The following is a 19,808-nucleotide window of genomic DNA, read 5'->3' on the forward strand; positions in this document are numbered from 1 at the left end:
TTTGACAGTTTCATTAGATAACATTAAAATGGACAATTAACTTTGGCAATATTATAAATTTTTTTCATATTGACATAATCTAAGCTGGAACACTAAATATTCCTGCAGTTATGTAAGTTGCTTTTAATTTCTTTTAAAAAAAAAAGCACTTTGTAATTTATTCTGTATCAGTTTTTTTCTGTTTTTCTAAAAAATACTTGTGAACCTCACAAGTATTTTGTGCATTTTTTAGTTCTTTTCAAGGGGATTTTTCTATTATTGCCTATTATTAATTTTGTTATTATTATATAGAATGTTATTGATTTTTGATGATTTTATAGGCTGCAACTTGGCCAAAGATATTGTTGCACTGTGCATTGCCAATTCTCTAGGATTATTTAAGTAAACTATATAATAAGTGAAGTATATCATCAGCAGAAAGGGAAAATTTTATTTCCTTTTTTCATTTCTCTATTTTTATGTCATTGTTATTACTAACATTTATAAAACTATTATCAAATAATAGCAAGGAGAGTGGGCATTTTTAGCCCTGTATTTATTGGGAAAACTTCTTGTGTAAATCCCTTCCATATGAAGGTTGCTTCTTGTTTTTGATAAATAATTGTTATGATTATAAAAAAGTGCCTCTATCACCATTCCTTATAGATTGATTTACTAAAAACATAAATGAGTATGGAATTTAGTTTTTCAACATTTATTGAGATGACTTGTAGCTATGGATATTTTTGGTTTTTTAATGTGATTGATTATGTTGATTGTTTTCCTAATTTTGAACCATACTTATATTCTTGCATATTCTTGGCATAAATATAATTTGATCATGATGAATGATTTTGGAGAATGACTTGCTGAACATTGTGTGACAGTATTTTGTTTTGAGATCTCTTTTAGGAGATGATTGGTAGATTCTTTCAATTTCTGTTTTACTCTCTAGTTTTAGTATATTAGAACAGTTTTCCTTAATAATTCTTGAAAAATGATATCCAGGCTCTTTGTTTTGAGTATGACTTTCAGATAAGCCAATAATTTAAAAATTCTCTCTCTTGGATTTATTTTTCCAAGACAGTTTTTTTTTTCCAATTTTTCCCCCATTTTTCAGTTTTTGGTTTTGCTTTATTATACCTTGATTTCTCATAAAGTCATTAACATCTACTTGCTCAATTCTAATTTTTAGGGAATTATTTTCCTTAGTGAGCTTTTGTACCTCTTTTCCCAATTGGCCTATTTTGCTTTTCAAGGCATTCTTATTATTAACTTTTTTATTTCTTTTTGCACCACTCTCAATTCTTTTCCTAATTTTTCTTCTATCTTACTTGATTTTCAAAATTCCTTTTGAATTCTTCCATGGCCTGAACCCAATTCTTATTTTTCTTGAAGATTTTGGATGGAGGAGCTTTGATTTTATAATAATTTCTGAGGGTGTGTTTTGATATTCCTTGTGAACATAATAACTTTTCTATAGTTAGAAACTTTTTTTGTTGTTTATTCATTTTTTAACCCTATTACTTTGATTTTAACCTCTTTGTTAAAGTAGGGCTCTGTTTCCAGAGTGGAGGGTGCACTGTCTCAAGCTATTTTCAGAGATCCTTCTAAGGACCTGACCACAAACCCTATTTTCTGTCCTGTAATTGTTAATAATGTCCCCACCCTACTGTGGCTGTAAGATCAAGTGTGCTAAAGCAATAGAGTTCTGCCTTAGTTGGCACTGGGGCTGAGGTCAGAGCAGGGGCTGTGCTGGCATGATCTGCTTTGAGATAGTGCACTGGGCTCTCACCCTAGTTTCACAGACCTTTTCTGCTGATCTTCGAAATCTTTGGTGTCTCTGGGCACAGAGGTCTAGATATCATCAGTACTGACATTTGATTTAAAGGCCTATATATTTCTGTAGTAAAATAGTTCCTATTTTACTGGCATGGGGCTGGGCCCAGGCTGGACTGATACTTTTTTCACTGGGATCCCACTCTGTTTCCACAGACCTTTCCTGCTGATCTTCTAAGTTGTCTTCAGCTAAAAAAATGTTCTACTCCATCCTTTTGGATATTCTGTTGCTCTAAAAATGTGTAGAGTCATTATTTAAAGGAATTTAGAGTGGTTTGGGGGAGAGATTGGGGAAGTTCCTGCTTTTACTCTACTATCTTGGTTCCACCTTCTCAACAGTATTTTATTTAAGAATTTTGAACAGATGTCTTTAGTATTCTTTTGTTTTATCAACTCCTAGTTTATATTAGGGTAGGTAAGTAATGCAAAAAACAGAGCATTTGCCTTGGAATATAGAAAATTCATATTCATGAATTTAAATCTGACCTGAGACATTGAGTCTGGATAAGTCATTTAATTCTATTTGCCTCAGTTTCCTCATTTGTACAATGAAAAGACCACTCCAATTATCTTTGTCAAGAAAACCCCCAATGAGATTACAAAGAGTCAGACACTACTACAAATGAATGAATAACAACTTAGGTATTAAGAATGTATTTGTCATATAGGAGTCTGATAGAGTACTTTTTTCTCAATTTCTGAGAAAAATGTGCATAATATTAATTTTTCTTTATTAACATGTGCATAATATTAATTTTTCTTTATTAACTTGATAAAATTCTTTAAATCTATTGGAACTAGAAATTTTTTTCTTTTATAGTTGATTTAGTCTCTTTTTGGTCTTCTGTTGGTTTGCACATTTTATATTTTTTTAAGGTACTTTCTTTTAAAGTCTCAAATGGTATACCTACAGAATAGGTTTTATTGTAATATTGCAATTTCACCTTGTTCATTTTCTATTTTGCTGATTTGATTTTTTAATGGTCTTTTTAATAATTTCCTATTATCTTTTTGGATTTGCTAATTAAGTTGGTTTGGACTTTTCAAATATTAAGCTTTTAGTTTTAATTTTTGTAATATTTTTGGTTTCTAGTTTAATGTCATTTAATTTCCAATTTCTTCATCTTTTGTGATTACTTTGGTCCAGTTCAGTCCACAAGTATTTAGTGTTAGGCAAAACATTCTAACTGGAGAAAGAAGATAACACGTTAAAAAAGGACAAAGCTATATGTGTGTTTGTGTGTGAACAGTGTAATCTAGAGTATAGCTTGGTGAGAAACAGAGACAGCTAGCCTTCGGCTCATTCCTTAAATGTTTTGGGGTTTGTTTGTTGTTGTCTTTTTAATTTCTTAAAATGCATGTTCACTTATCTGCTACATTTTTGTTTTGCCAATGTATTTTTTAAGAATATGACTTTTTCCTCTGAGAGTTGCTTTAGTTACATCTCAGAAATTTTGGTATGTTATTTTATCATTAACATTTTCTTTTACACAGTTATTATTTCTTTGATTTCTTCTTTGGGCAAAAATTGTTCTTGGAATTGATTGTTTTAAGATTTTATACACAATCTCCATTAGAGTTTTTTCTTCATTTGTTCTTCCTGAACTGATTATTTTTGTTGTGTTAAGGTCTAATAAAGATGTGTTGACTATTTCTACTTTTTTATATTTATCTGAAATATCTGTGACTTAATCTATGCTTGGGCAGCTAGGTAGAGCAATGGATAGAATGCTAGGCCTAGAATCAAGAATACTTATCTTCCTGAGTTCAAATCTGGCTTTATATCTTTACTGTGTGACCTTAGGCAAGTTACTTAATGCTGTTTAAATCTCAAATGGGGTCATGAAAAGTCAGATATGAATGAATGACAACAATGTATGGTAGATTTTTACAAAAGTATGATATGGTTAAGGGAATCATATAATTTAGAAATTCCATTTGGAAGATTTCATATATATTTTAACTCTACTTTCTCTAGCAATTTTTTAGCCTTACATTGTCCTTTTATTTATCATTCTTTTAGATTTGTCCAAAACTGAAAGGTACACAAAAAAATCACTTGCTATTCTAGTTTTATTGTCTATATCTTTTTGTAAGTTAGTTAATTTTTCCTTTTTGAATTTAAAAGGTAGGTATTTTAGAATAAGTAAGCTTAATATTGATTTTAGTTTGACATATAAGCTTCCACTCAGTACAATGCAGTTTCCTTATTTATCTTTATGTTCTAAATGTTTGTTTTTACATTGTCTTACAACATGGTTTCAACTCTTGCTTTTTGGATTCACTTGATGCATAGCAAATTTATTAGAGTCTCACATTTTAACACTATATGTCTTTGCTTTTTAGGTATATTTCCTTTAAGCAATGTATTGCAATTATCCAATCTTTTCCTCTTTCACTTTTGTTAATTAAAAAATAATTTTTTTTCCTAAAATGAATTTCTTGACCTTAATTTTTTTTCCTATCTAAAATTTTATTTTTTTTATTCATGGTCTTTATACTTACTTATTCTTCCTTTAGTCTCTGTATTTTTCATGGGAAAGGGAATAAGGGAATGAGAATTTAAGTGACTACTGTGTGCCATGCACTTGCCTATGTTTCTATCCAAAGTGATTTCCGGAGGAATAGAAGTGGCACCAGCTAGATTCCATTTTCTTTTCTTTCAGGCCTGCTACAGCTCCATACACATATTGACACTCTACACTGTTTACAAGAATGTGCTGGTAATTTTTTAATAACCAGCTCTGCAGGAGGAAAAAAGTATGCACAACAATCTTCCAAGTTCAATCTACTTTATCAACATTTCTCCCTTTCCTTTTTTAGACAATCTTGATAAACAATATTTTATCATTTTTCAAGGTATAAATGCTCACACTGAAAAATTAATAACCAGTTCTCTAGAGTTGGTACAATTCAATACATTCTGATGAATCCTTTATTGATTTTCTAGTTGAGTGCTTATAAAGCAGCATGATAAAGTAGCTTTGCTTAGGGCAAGGGTTGGGGTAGAGTAGAAGGCAGAGATAGAGGGTATTGGCTGTAACTGCAATAAGGAAACTCAGAAGTGGATTTCAAAGCACAAGCCTATGATTTAAGTTGAATTGCCCTACAAGAGCATGAGGGCTGGTGGCAGAAGTAATGAGTGAGCACATTAGGCATTAGGGATGTCTTCTCTAACATTAATTCATTAGCTGCTACCTTATTAAACTTTGTGTTATCTTGGCTAGAAGAAAAAATTGCAATTACTTTATCTCTAGCAAGTTATGAATTTGTGATTGGAGAAAATGTCCTATATCTTGTTGGTCACATAATTTAGAATTTGAATTACCAACTTCTGTTTGGTCCATTCTAATTTTTCAAGAAGCCTATTACTTGGGTAAGGTTTTGTACCTATTGTACTAAGCAGATAATTCTTTCAAGTCTTTCTTCTCACACTATTGTATGGTACCAGTAAGTCTTAACTCAAAATGACTACTCAGAGATTTCTTAAAGTGTTTTATTGATGTTTTATTAGAATCTCATGAGATGAGGACAGTTCACTCACTTAAGTTTTCCAGTGAAGAGAGGTCCATTTTCACAGAAGTTAAAGGGATTATATAGTCATAAATCACAAGAATCCATGACACTCCCTTCCCCTTATCTGGCTAATTCTTACTACCTTGCTTAGTGCTTAGAAGTACACAAGTTTGCTAAATTCTAGTCAGGCCCATAAGGTTGACCTAAATTTTATGGTGGTCAGTTTTATAAGGTTTACAATTGTTTGTAGGTATGTTTTCCTAAGTTTTATTGGTTTATGGTGGTCAGTTTTACAAAATTTACAACTGTTTACTTGGAGCTAGTATGAGCATTCTATTTCATTTTCCCAAACCCATCAGACCTTCATAAACTAAATTTGAGTTATAGGTTCAATCTACCTTAGTTAATTGTATGAGAAATCACATAATCCCTCACACTATCAATCACTTCTTTTCTAATTCTTTTTGCTAAATTTCTCATTTTCTTTATATTTTTTTATTTGTTTCATTTCTTCCAGGAATTCTAGTTGACTCTGTGGCCAATCTGTTCATTTTTCTAAGGCGATTTGTTTGTTCTGGAGTTATGCTCTTGAGTTTGTCTAAAGTGTTTTTGTGGATGTCTTTTTTGTATAATTATTTCACCTTAATTCCTGTATTGGGATTTTGCCTTACGACACACTTCGGGAGAGAATGATAGGACCTTACTTGGCCCCAATCTGTATTATCTGGGCTGCATTTTTTCAAGGATATCAAAGAGAATTCAGGCAAGGAAATTGTTTCAGTGTAGGCATCTAAACATAATTTCTTGGTTTGAGCTCCACAGAGCCTCTGAGCTTGGTTTGGATCTGGACAACACAATTGAAGACTTAGATCTGATATCATAATAATAATGTTCAGTGGGCTCCTTCTCTATAAGAACTATTGCACTCAGTGGCTAAGGGAAGCAGATTATAAGAAGGATGAAGAAAACCCTTTATTAAGCATCTACTATATACCAGGCATAGTATTTGGTACTTTACATAACTGAGTGTCACAACCCTAGGAGGAAGGTACTATTATGATTCCCATTTTATAGGTGAGGTAGCTTAAGAGGTATAATGCTTTATCCTGGTCACAAAGTTAGTGTCTCATATTGATGAAGTCTAGATTTAGGGTGGTCAGGGTACCAAATGATGAGATTAGGGTTCCTGATGATCATGGAGTTAAATGATGAGGTCTAGTGACAGGTTTGGGGTTCAGGGAACCAAATGAAGCGGTTTGGTTTCCCTACACCCCTTTGGGATTTGGCACATGGGTAGGGAGTTTTGGGAACCCCCCTTCTGGCAGCACAGAGATCCTTTACGAACCCCAAAACCTAGATTAGTAAAAGAGGTTTATTATAGGCACTGGGAAGTCAGCCTTTGCTATGCGTGAATAGAAAGGCTGAATTTCTTAGTGACAAAGTCCCAACAGAGAGATATAAAGTAAGGTCCTGACAGGAGAATAAAGTAGTGGAGGACTCCTGGCAGAAAAGTAAAGTTTCTAGTAGAGAAATCCCAACAGAGAGAGGCATAAAGTTTCCTTAGACCATGTGTGGAAATGGACCTATAGAGACCATCCTAGAGTACACTAAGCTCTTCTTTTTTTTTTTTTTTTTTTTTTTTTTAAGGCTGGGGTTAAGTGACTTGCCGAGGATCACACAGCTAGGAAGTGTTAAGTGTGTGAGATCAGATTTGAACTCCTGAGTCCTCCTGAATTCAAGGCTAGTGCTCTATCCACTGCGCCACCTAGCTGCCCCCCGGCATAAAGTTTCATTAGGGAAATAGGTGAGAGAGATAAAGAGAGGGTAATGCTGGAAAAGAATATCATCCCAGCAGGCAGAGTTTTGCTCTATGCCAAAGATGGCACATTAGCTCCTCTGCAAAGGAGCTTTTATAAGCCTTGGCTACAAGCTGGGGGTTGCTCTTGATGGGGCTGGGTACAGCTTAAGCTGAATGAGTCTCTTTAATTCAATAGGAAGCTTAATTAGTAATGAGTGTTATCAATAGGGATGGTGCCCATCTCTCAGGATCTTTTTATAGAGGCCAGGATTCAAGGAGAATCTGTCATTCAAGGAGTTTTAGAGAATTTCAGGGTCCCTTCAATATCATATTTGAACTTGGGTTTGATTCCAGATCTAGCACTACATGAACTAGCTGATTTACTTGGAAGCAATGCCAATGGTCTAGGGGATGCAGCTATTCATGAACTCCTTCTTAACTGGGTGAGAAAAGGACAAGTAGTATAGGTTGGGGAAACAGAACTGACAAGACTTGGCAACTCTTGAATATAAGGGAGAAGAATTTGTTACACCTTGATTGCAAACCTATATGAGAGAAAAAACAACGATACCCAAAACAAAAATAAATAAATGAGGTTGAGGGACTAGTTTAGGCGAAAAGATAATTGACTGTTTTGGACAAATAATATTTCAGCTTTTTAGTTGGCTCTTTGTCCAGATCATTCCTAGTGGACGGGATGGATGATTGTTTTCCAGGGCTTTGTCCTAGAGTAAAGAAGTGGGATAGTCCTGGGGTTCAGAAAGAGATTAGCCATGAGAAACAGAGCAGGGCATTCAAGAGTTGAATACAATACAAAGTTGAGTTCTGATTAATTAAAGGGTCAAAAGTTAGAGAAAGGAAAGTAAGGCTAGTAGAGGAGTGCTGAAAACTTGGGTAAAATAGGTGATAGTACAAGGAATGACTGGATGTTGTGGTGATAACAGAGTAGGTTTAAGAAGAATGAAGCAAAGAGAAAGCTAGAAGGAGGTTATGTGAAGGCAGCATTTTCCAGCTGATGTGGAATGAAATAACAAATCATAGGAGTAGAGAAGGTTGAACTGGGAAACAAGGGTTTTTGAACGCTCATAAAGACCTGCCCTCCCATTAGAATTGCATAAAAGATTAGCCAAAAGCCCACAAGAAATAGGAAGAGAAGCTTCCAGCAGGAGCACCAACAAATCTAATGTCAACACACACACAAACAAGTCATTAAACTTAGTCATGTAGGTTCTATCTAAAAACCAACAAACCTAAGGGTTCTCACCAGAAAGCCCCAAATGGGTTAGAAATCCTGAATAAGACCAGACATTCCCTAATTAACTACAAGCACCATAATGATGTAAAAGCACTAAGACAGGGACAGCCCAGGCCAAAGACTTTTGAGATCCCTAGCACTATATGAGAAACTACAGAGAAAGAGACTTGAAAATTTAGTATTCTGAAACCCAAAGATCCAGAGGGAGTCTAATTCTGAAAAGTAAAGGTCAGCACAGGAACTTAGGATCAAATCAAGGAGGGGGGAACAGTTTGCCTAAAAGTATAGCAGGAATGGTAAGCCTGGTTCTTGCAGAAAGCCCCAATTTAGTAAATAAAAGTCCACCTAAGCTTAAGGTCTGGGTCCTAATTGGCCAGTCCCACCTTCACTACATCTATTTATATATACATTATCTTCCCCTACAGAATATAAATTCCTTGGTGGTAGGAACTGTTTGTTATTTTTGTCTGTGCATAAAATGACAGATTCTTATTTTTAGAGGAATATTCAAATGAGATCATAAGATCCATTTGAGTATTAAGGAAAGTGATATTTCAGTTACTTTAAGTACTTCCCCAATATTTAAAGCGTGAACATTTTTTTCATATTTTTGGTATCAGTGTAAAAAGTAATTTATAGAACATATTTTTAAAAATCCACTATGAAGTAATATCTGGTGATATTACTAAAAAATCAGAAGAGAAGCAGAATATATACCTAACAACTTTGTGTAAGAGGTGCATTCTTAACCAAACAAGAGATGCAATTGCCAAAGATAAAATAGATAACTTTCATTACATAAGATTGAAAAAATGGAAATCATATGAAAAAAAATAATCCAAATTACTAATAGAATAAAGGCAAATCAAAACAAAACTGAAGCTTTATCTCAGTTCTTATAAAGTGGGAAAGATGTTAAATCATGGAAAAACAAGGATGTTAGTGCATTGTTGGTAGACCTGTGACTCTGAAGGTGACAATTTCACAGGTTTCGTTATTAATAGTATTGACTAGGACTTAGGTGTAAATGAGACGCATTTATTAAAAGTGTTTTTTTTTTTTCCTTAGGCAATTGGTGTTAAGTGACTTTGCCCAGGGTCACACAGCTAGGAAGTGTTAAGTGTCTGAGATCAAATTTGAACTGTTAAAAGTGTTTTAATAAAAAGTTAATAAGCTGCTTGTATCTCAAAAATGCAGTCAATCAGGGATACTGAAAATTAAATAAATTTAACCTGCACTAAGACTTTTTGAGATATCCTCTATGTCATCCTCTTATGTCATAAAACAGTAAATCAATCTTAATTCTAAAGGATCTTATACAAATGAATTTGTTCAAGTGCTTCTCTATCAATGTCTTTTTCTGTGTATACATCATAGTTCAACTGTACTTCTTCAACCCACTCATTCAGAGGTATAGCCACCTGAAAATAACAAAGACAAAACTATATAAATAAAAAATTGTGAGGAAAAGGGAGGAAACTTGTTCCTAGAAATTTTAAAAACTCATAATAGAGAAATTGAGAACAGATTACATTATCAATCAGAATCATATAAAAATTAATATCTAGAAGGAGCTTTTATATTTACTTTAATTAAAATATTTTAGAAATGAGCTTAAATTAATATTAATACTGTCATGAGATCAGAACAAAGAAATGCAACATTTAGAATAAAAAAAACAACCCAAATGCATCAAACCAAATTTGAATGCTTTAAATGTGTGTGTGTGTGTGTGTGTGTGTGTGTGTGTGTGTGTGCCCCACAACTTAGGAGTCATCTGCCCTATGAGGATTTTTTTGAGTTTCCAAGTTTTTAGTACTCTGAATTGAAAATATTTTTGTTATTTATTTTTGTAAATATTATAAACCTTTAATAGAATGTAAGCACCTTGAAGGCAGGAATTTTTTTTTTTTTTATCCTTATAGTGACAGCTTAATATCTTGTACACAATAGGGACTAAAAATATTCTTTTTGAATTGAACTATTTAATTGTTTAATTAATATTCAAAGACCTTTGAAATCCTCAGATAAAAGGCATTCCTATTTCCTACTATAGAGGAAATTTAATGTCTAATATCTAATATTAGATTAATATTTAATATCCAATTTTTACTTTGAAATGCAAACACTGAAATCACATTAGCTATTGTTACTTAATAATCTACATTTTTCTTATATTATAATAATCCATGTTATTTTTTCAAAATCACTTAGTGGCAGTGTCTTTTTGAAATGAACTGTTCAAGTAGCAAAGAAACAACTGTGTATAGTTTATGTTGCTAAGTCATTTCTAAAGAAAGGGAGAAGTGGGGGTGGTAAACTCAAGTTTATGGACTACTGAGGGAAGTCATTTTTCTAATATGTGACAGTATCACCAAATTTTTTTTATTCTAACCTGTCATTTTGATATCACCTGTATAAGGAGTTTACATTAAGGAACTCTCTCTAAGGCTAAAGATCTATATCTTCTCTGAAATTTATAATAAATAGCTTTCTGAGCCACTGAAATGTCAAATGATTTGCTGAGGGTCACCTGCTAGCACTATTAAAAACTCAAAGGCATCAAACTCAAATAAAACCATCTTTGTGGGCCACACTGTTATTTAGAAAACCACAAATGAACATTAGCTATAATTTATTATATTTTTATTGTTTTATTAAACATTTAATCTGGTTCTGGAACACTCAGAAGTTTTGTTCCTTTCATTTGACACCTCTGCTATACACCACAATGCCACTAAATAATTTTTTTTAAATAATAAGCATGAAATTTAACATAAAGAGATTATACATTATTAAGTGACTAAGTTTCAAATAACTAATGACTTCAGTGTTTACATTTCAATGTAAAAATTAGGTATTAAAAACCAGCAATGCATATAATTTTCTGTAACAGGCTGCAAGAATGCATTTCACCTGAGGATCTCAAAGGTCTTTGAATATTAATTTAACAATATATCATTAATATGTGTTGAATTTATTGCTAAATATAATTCTTATTTTATACATTGTACAACTGAGGCAGAAAGAAGCTAAATGTTTATGTAAGATTTAAAACTGGCTACATTAAAAGTAGGATTCAAGGGTTGAGTTTGCTTTAAACTTAAGTAAGCCTGAAACTTCTGTGATGCTATACAAAATTATGATTTGTATGCATTAAAATTTTTTCTCATTTACTACTTCTAATATCTTTAAATTCTATCACTGAAAACATAAAAATCTAGGTGGAGAAATTTTTATTAGGGTGGGGATTCATACTAATATCAAAGCAATGCTTTAATCACAAGGTTATGCTAATTTGTCACCATGATCATACTGAACATAAATTGAATTGTGAAATATTATATAAAAAATGAGCAATTAGGTTAAAAAAAAAATTGTTGACAAACCTGTAGATGTGAGAGAGATTCTTTAAGACTCGGGACTGTTACTAATAAGGTTCCTTTTTTCTTCACATTATGACTGATATATTCCCAGGCTCTGAAAAACATTAAAAAATTTTTTTTTTCTATAAAATAAACAGTGATTAGTGATGATTGGAAAACACTATTATAACCCAAAATTAAAAAAAATACAGAAAATGTAGGGAGCAAAATGAGCTACTTTATAATAAGTTCATGGTGGACATTAAATTCTTTCAAAACAAACAATTTTTGCTTTATTATAGTATTATTTGCTTCATAAAAAAACAAAGTAGAAAAAGACAGAAAAAGGAAAAAAACAATGTCATGTGCCCAGCAAAACCAGGGAGGTGTCAAAATATGTAAGAATTCTCATTTCAAGAAAGCATATATAATAATTAAACATTATGTTTATAACTGTTCATCTTTGCTACCTTGTGGGTTATTTTTTTCTTCTCTACTATGTGCTTTTTACTTTATCCTTTTTTTCCCCCCCATTTCATCTCCAAGCCCCTCAAGCTGGCTACAGTTAAAAAAGAACAACTTTGCAAGATTTATGAATTATGATCAATGCAATAATTAACCATAATTTCAGAGAAATAATGATAAAGATGATTACACAACTCTTTACAGAAAGGTGATGGATTCCAGACATACATTTTTAGATACTGCCAATGAAGGAATTTGTTTTGACTGATTATGTAGCAATTTTATTCTCCATCTACCCCCTCAATGGGGGAGTGAGAAATAGGATTGACTTTCCATCTCTCCCTTCCCTCCCCCCCCCAAAAAAAAAAAAAAAGAAAGGAAAAGAATTTTTGTTGTAGTGATTTTAAAAATACACAGAAAAGAATAAAAGACCAGACAGAATCACAGATATGCAGGTCAGCTCTCACAAGCTGAATTTATTATGTATTTAAAAAAGAAAGCAATTTATATATAATGAAAATTTGTGGTTTTGTGCATGACTCTAGTTTTCTAATCTACTATACAAAGGTGTCTCAAAGCTTTAAATTATATTAAGAATTTAGGAATACCATGTGTAGTATGAATGCCATGATGAAATAGATGATTTCTTTTTTAAAAAATAATTTCATATCTTATTACTCTCCAATTACATATAAAAACATTCACTTTTCAAAAATTTTGAGCTCCAAATTCTCTCTTTTCCTCTCCTCCTCCCTCACTGATAAGGCAAGCAATGACTACATGTGCAGTCATGCAAAATATTTTTATGTTGGTTATACAGTGAAAGAAAACACAGACTCCCTTACTCCTTTAAAAAAAAAAAAAAGACAAAAGCAAAGAAAAAACATGCTTCACTCTGCATGAAGATCTATCTTAAAAAATAAAGAACCTCTATCAGTTCTTCTCTGGAGAGGGATAGCATTTTTCATCATAAGACCTTCAAAAATATCTTGGATCATGATGTTCCAATATAACTAAATCACTCATAGTTGGTCATCATATAATATTGCTATTAGTATGTAGAATGTTCCCCTACTTCTGTTCATGTTACTCTGAACAAGTTTAAATAAGTCTCAGTTTTTCTGAGAGCTTCCCGCTCATTTCTTATAGTACAATAAGTATTCAAAAATGAACAATTTCAGAGGGAGTTAGACGTTTATGAACTGATGTGAATAGAACCAGGAGAACCATTTTTTATAGTATCAGCACTAAAACGACTTTGAAAGACTTTAGAACTTTAATCAATATGATGATAAAACATAGGACTGTTCAGGAGGACCCGAGTTCAAATCTGGTCTCAGACACTTAACACTTCCTAGCTGTGTGAGCCTGGGCAATTCACTTAACTCCAGCCTCAGGAAAAAACAAAACAAAACAAAAAAAACAACATAGGACTGAAGATGAAATATGCTGTTGACCTTCTGAAAGAGAAATGATTAGGTTAAAAAGCAGAAAGAGACATAATATGTAGATAGGGATAATGTGGGAAATTGTTTTACCAAATTAAGTAGATATGTATTAAGAGATTTGGTAATTGTTAAAAAGTTATTTAATGAGGATGGGAAGAAGTGAGAATAAGATATTAAAAACACTTTGTTACTTGGAAAAAGAAATTAAATAATATTGAGGGCCACAGAAATTACACTTGCCTGCTCCTTACATATCAAAATTTGATTTTCATTGCCTTTTGATTTTCATTCCTTTATTTATATCAAGGGCAACTAAATATCATTTTACTATTTCCTTAGTTAACTGTCTATGATAACCAATGCAAAAGTCACTCTTTTGGGGAAAGAAAATGGAAGTAAAATAAGACTTTCTAAGAACGTTGTAGGGAGAAGCAGAGTCAAGATAGCAGGGACTAGATAGGTCTTCGAGACCTTTCTGCCTTCCCTCAGAATCCACACTAGATCAAGCCTCTATACAGGTTTTGGAGAATAACAAATTTACAGCAGAAGATTCTTTTTTTTACTTTTATGGCTTTTTATTTACAAGATATATGCACGGGTAATTTTTCAGCATTGACAATTGCAAAACCCTTTTGTTCCAGTTTTTCTCCTCCTTTTCCTCTCCCCCTCCCCCGATGGCAGATAGGCCAATACATGTTAAATATGTTAAAGTATATGTTAAATACAATATATGTATACATATCCATACAGTTATTTTGCTGCATAAGAAGAATTGGACTTTGAAATAATGTACAATTAACCTGTGAAGGAAATAAAAAATGCAGGTGAACAAAAATAGAGGGATTGGGAATGCTATGTAGTGGTTCATACTCATTTCCCAGAGTTCTTTCTCTGGGTGTAGCTGGTTCTATTCATTACTAAACAATTGGAACTGATTTGGTTCATCTCATTGTTGAAAAGGAACACATCCATCAGAATTGATCATCATATAATATTGATAATGATCTCCTAGTCCTGCTCATTTCACTCAGCATCAGTTCATGTCTCTCCAAGCCTTTCTGAAATCATCCCAGCTGAAGATATTTTGGAAGAACTTCAAGAAAGGTCTCTCTTGATTAGGGAAGGTGGGACAAGGCTCAGCACAGGCCCAGTACAGAAAGGGATAGGGAAGAGAGGGCTCTCCACTGGGGAATCTAGTGGGAGAGGAGCATTGGATACTCTATTCTGGTTCTGAAGCCAGTGTCAGCAGACTACCTGTGAGATGTCCAACACAATTACAGATGGCAAATAGTGAGCCCCCTAACCCCAGAAAAACAAGTGGGACTTGGCTACAACTGTAGCATGGGAATAAAGCTAGAAGCACTGACCTAGGGCAGCGTGAAGCCTGTGTCACCTACAGAGAAAGGACCACCTGGGAAGGCAATTTCTCCTTTGCCCTAAGAGCAGACCTCAATCTTTAAAAATAAACAAAAAAAAAGCAAAAAGAACTGACCAAAGATAGCTACTATGGAGACAAGGAAGAAGAGACCTTAAACCCTGAAGACATTAAAGCAAAAGGTCTTGAGATGAAGACTTAAAGGATGATATGAGTTGTTCTCCAACTCAAAAGGCTCTCTTGGAAGAATTCAAAAAGGATCTAAAAAGAGAGTTAAAAGAAAAATAGGGAAAGGAAATGAGAGCTTTGGAAAAGGAAACAAATTGTCTGAAGAAAATCATTCCTTAAGAAATAGATTTGAGGAATGGAAAAAAGAACACAACTCCTTGAAAAACAGAATTCATGAAATGGAAACAGAGAACAACTCCCTAAATAATAGAATCAGTGAAATGGGGGAAAAAAATCCAATGAACAAAACAACTCTTTTAAAAGCCCAACGGGCCAAATTAAAAAGGAGGTAAAAAAAATTTAACTGAAGAAAATAATTCACAAAAAATTAGAATTGAACAAATGGAAGTGAATGACTCAATGAGAAATCAAGAATCAGTTAAACAAAACAAAACAACAACAAAAAAAAAAAAAAGAAAAGAAAAGAAAAAAGAAGAAAATGTAAAATACTTCATTGGAAAAACAATTGATCTTGAAAATAGATCCAAGAGAGACAATCTAAAACCACAACCACAACAACAAAAAAGCCTAGGGAGCAGTTAGTGCAGTGGTTAGAGCACCAGCCCTTAAGTCAGGAGAACCTGAGTTCAAATGTGACCTCACACACTTAATACCTCCTAGCTGTATGACTCAGGGCAAGTCACTTAACCCCAATTGCCTCAGGGGGGTAAAAAAGCCTAGATAGCATCTTTCAAGAAACCCTCAGGGAAAACTACCCTGATGTCCTAGAACCAGAAGGTAAAATAACCATCGAAATATTCCAACATGAAAACTTCAAGGAAAATTGTAGCTAAATTCCAGAATTATTAGATGAAGGAGAAAATATTGTAAGCAGCTAGAAAGAAACAATTCAAATATCAAGGAACCACAAAATCAGGATTACCCAGAACCTCACAGTTTTCATTTTAAAGGATCAAAGGGACTGGAATATGATATTTTGGAGGCCAAAGAAGCTTGGACTGCAGCCAAGAATCAACTATCCATCAAAATAAAACATTATTTTCTAGGGGAAAAAGATGAACATTGAATAAAATAGGGGATTTTCAATTATTTTTGATGAAAAAAAAAAAAACAAAACAGAGCTGAACAGAAAAACTGATTTCACATAGAGAACTCAAGAGAAGGAAAAAAAAAAAAAAGGAAAGGGGGGGAAGAAAAACAATCTATGTTTTTTAAAGGTCAAAATGTTTATATCCCTGTATCAAAAGATGATGTTTAATTCTTGAGAGCTGTATCTTTGTTAGAGGTATACTTAGAGGAGATAGGTATAATTTGACTTTATTATGATGATATGAAAAAGAAACTAGGGGTGGAAGAGGTATTGCACTGGAAAAAGAGGAAAGGGGAAGTAAAATGGGGTAAATTATATCACATGAGGAGGCAAAAAAAGATCTATTACAGTTGAGGGGGAAAAAAAAAGGGGGGATGAGCATTGTATGAATCTTAACCTCATTGGATTTGGCTCAAGGAGAGAATATCAGACATATTTAGTTTGATATAGAAACTTGTCTCATCCTTTAGGGAAGTAGGAGGAAAAAAGAGGAAATAAAAGGGGGAGGCTAATAAAAGGGAGGATAGAAGTAAAAGGGAAAAGGATAAGAAAGGGGGGAGAAACTGTAAAAGGATAGGGCAGATTGAGGGAGGTGGTAGTCATAAGCAAAAGGGGGAAAGGAAAGAAAAGTGTAACTTTGGGAAAATAAGATGGCAGAAAATAGTATTTTAACTGTGAATGTGAATGGGATGAACTCTCTCATAAAAAAGAAGTGCATAGAAGACTGGATTAAAAACTAGAATCCTACATTATGTTATTTACCAGAAACACATTTAAAGCAGAGTGATTCATACAGGGTAAAGGTAAAAGGCTGGAGCAGAATCTGTTATACTTCAGCTGAAATAAAAAAAGGAAAAAATAGATTTTTATTTAAAGAGATAAGGAAGGAAACTACAATTTGCGAAAGGGTACCATAGATAATGAAGTAATAGTAATACTAAACATATATGCACAAAGTGGTATAGCATCTGAATTCGTAGAGGAGAAGTTAAGAGACCAGCAAGAAGAAAATAGACAGCAAAACTATACTAATGGAAGATCTCAACATCACTTAACCAGAACTAGATAAATTGAACTACCAAATAAACAAGAAACAAGTTAAAGAGGTAAGTAGAATTTTAGAAAAGTCAGATATGATAGACCTTTGGAGAAAACTGAATGAGTACAGAAAGGAATATACTCTTTTTCTCAGTTATACACGGAACCTATATAAAAATTGATATAAAGAAAATCAAATACAGAAAGGCATTTGTAAAGGTAAATGCATCATTTTCAGATCCTAATACAATAAAAATTACATGAAAAAAATAGACCAAAATTCATTGGAAACTAATTAATCTAATCCTAAAGAATGAGTGAAATAATAAATCATAGAAAAGTTGATAATTTCATCTAAAAGAATGACAAAAATGACACAACATACCAAAATTTATGGGATGCACCCAAAGTAGTTATTAGTGGAAATTTTTTTATCTTTTAGATGCCTACTTGAATAAAATAGAGAAAGAGAAGATCAATGAATTGGGCAGGTAACTTAAAAAACTACAAAAAAGAACAAATTAAAAGCCCCTAATTAAATGCCAAAATTGAAATTCTGAAAATAAAAGGGGAGATTAATAAAGTTGAAAGTTCAACTACTGAACTAATAAAGCTAAGAGTTGGTTTTATGAAAAAATTAACAAATTAGATAATTATTAGAAAAAAGGAAGAAAATCAAATTGTTAGTATCAAAAGTGAAAAGGGAAAACTTTCCACCAATGAAGAGGAAATTACGATAATCTAAGGGAAATGAGGAATACCTACAAAAATATAGATTGTCCAAATTAATAGAAGAGGAAATAAATTACTTAAATAGTCCTATTTTAGAAAAAGAAATTAAAAAAAAGAAAGAAAGAAAGAAAGAAAGAAATACAAGAAGCTATTAATCAATTCCCTAAGAAAAAATCTCCAGGACCAGATGGATTTACATGTGAATTCTACCAAACATTTAAAGAACAATTAACTCCAATACTATGCAAACTATTAAGAAAGTAGGGAAAGAAGGAATCCTACCAAATTCCTTTTATGATACAGATATGGTGTTGATACCAAAACCAAGCAATGTCAAAAAATGAGAATACTGATCCAATCTGATTTTTCTTGTGCAGCATATTATTGGATCATTTGCTGATGGGGGAAGGGAGGAAAAGGGAGGGGAAAAAATTGGAACACAGGGTTTTGATAGGAGTCAATGTACAAAATTATCCATGTACATATTTTGAAAATAAAAAACTATAATTTAAAAAAAAGAATATTAATCCAAAAATCTTATAAAATATTAGCAAAGAGAAAATAGCAATTTATCACCAGGATAATATACCATGACCAAATATGCACCTAGAATGCAGGGCTGGTTCAAAATTAGGAAAACTATTAGCATAATTGACTATATCAATAACCAAACTAACCAAAATCATATGATTATCTCAATAGATGCAAAAAAAGCATTTGATAAAATCCAACACTCAATTCTAACATGATAAAGAGAGTAAAGGAATAAATGGAGTTTTCCTAAAATGATTAGTAGATCTAAAACTATCATCAAGCATCATATGTAATTGGGATATACTAGAAGCATTTCCAATAAGATCAGGGGTGAAACAAGGTTGTTTACTATTACCATTTCTGTTCAATACTGTATTAGAAATGTTAGCTTTAGCAATAAAAGAAGAAAAAGAAATTAAAGGAATTAGAGTAGGAATACTCTAGTAGTAGAGGAAACAAAATTATTACTCTTTGCAGGAGATATTATGGTAGATTAAGGAATCTTAAGAGAATAAACTAAAGAAGCTATTAGAAATTAGTAACTTTAGCAAACTTGCAGTGAAGTTTTGGAAAAGCATCCCAAATGGGACCATGAGAAACATAATCTTGAATCTTTGTACTAGTTCTTTACTCCCTAATGCAGATAGTATTTTTACAACCCCAGATGTGCTGTCCTGAAAAACCTGAGACCTTGAGAACATGATAAGCTTAAAGAAATATTGCTTATTGCTGTCTGGGAATGACCCCCTTAGAGTGATAACTTTTTGCCTCCTGTTTAGAATAGAAATTCCTTTATTATGACAAATGTAACAAGAAACATTTTGATGTCTCACTCTCTCTCTTCTCTTTATAAATATATGGCCCTGAGGCCACTCAATACTGACCCCTCCAGTCTTGGTGTTGGGGGATCAGTCCTGGCCAGTAATAAGTTCTTTTAAAACTTCATTATTTTGTCTGCCCTGTTTTTCTCTTGCCTGGGTACTTCAGCAGGATACAAACTAAATCCACATAAATCATCAGCATTTCTATATATTATCAACAAAGCCAGCAGCAAGAGTTACAAAGAGAAATTCCATTTAAAATAACAGTAGATAGACCTAAAATTATATTATAAAGCAGCAGTCGTCAAAACCATTTGGTATTGACTAAAAAACAGAGTAATTCATCAGTGGAATAGATTAGGTT

The 19,808-nt window shown here is 32.8% G+C and overlaps 1 protein-coding gene across 1 annotated transcript in view; it reads right to left on the reverse strand.

The window, feature by feature from the left end:
• Positions 1-9,156: 9,156 nt before the first annotated feature.
• The window catches only part of LOC141556491 (uncharacterized), a 44,358-nt gene continuing 33,706 nt past the window's right edge, over positions 9,157-19,808 (reverse strand). Inside the window, exons 7-8 of the mRNA XM_074290687.1 lie at positions 11,777-11,867; positions 9,157-9,808 (exon numbers count right to left, since the gene is read on the reverse strand). Coding sequence (XP_074146788.1) covers positions 9,692-9,808; positions 11,777-11,867 — 208 coding nt within the window. The 3' untranslated portion in view covers positions 9,157-9,691. The remainder of the gene's footprint in view (positions 9,809-11,776; positions 11,868-19,808) is intronic.

Source organism: Sminthopsis crassicaudata, chromosome 2, assembly GCF_048593235.1.
Source record: "Sminthopsis crassicaudata isolate SCR6 chromosome 2, ASM4859323v1, whole genome shotgun sequence".
Lineage (NCBI taxonomy): Eukaryota > Metazoa > Chordata > Mammalia > Dasyuromorphia > Dasyuridae > Sminthopsis > Sminthopsis crassicaudata.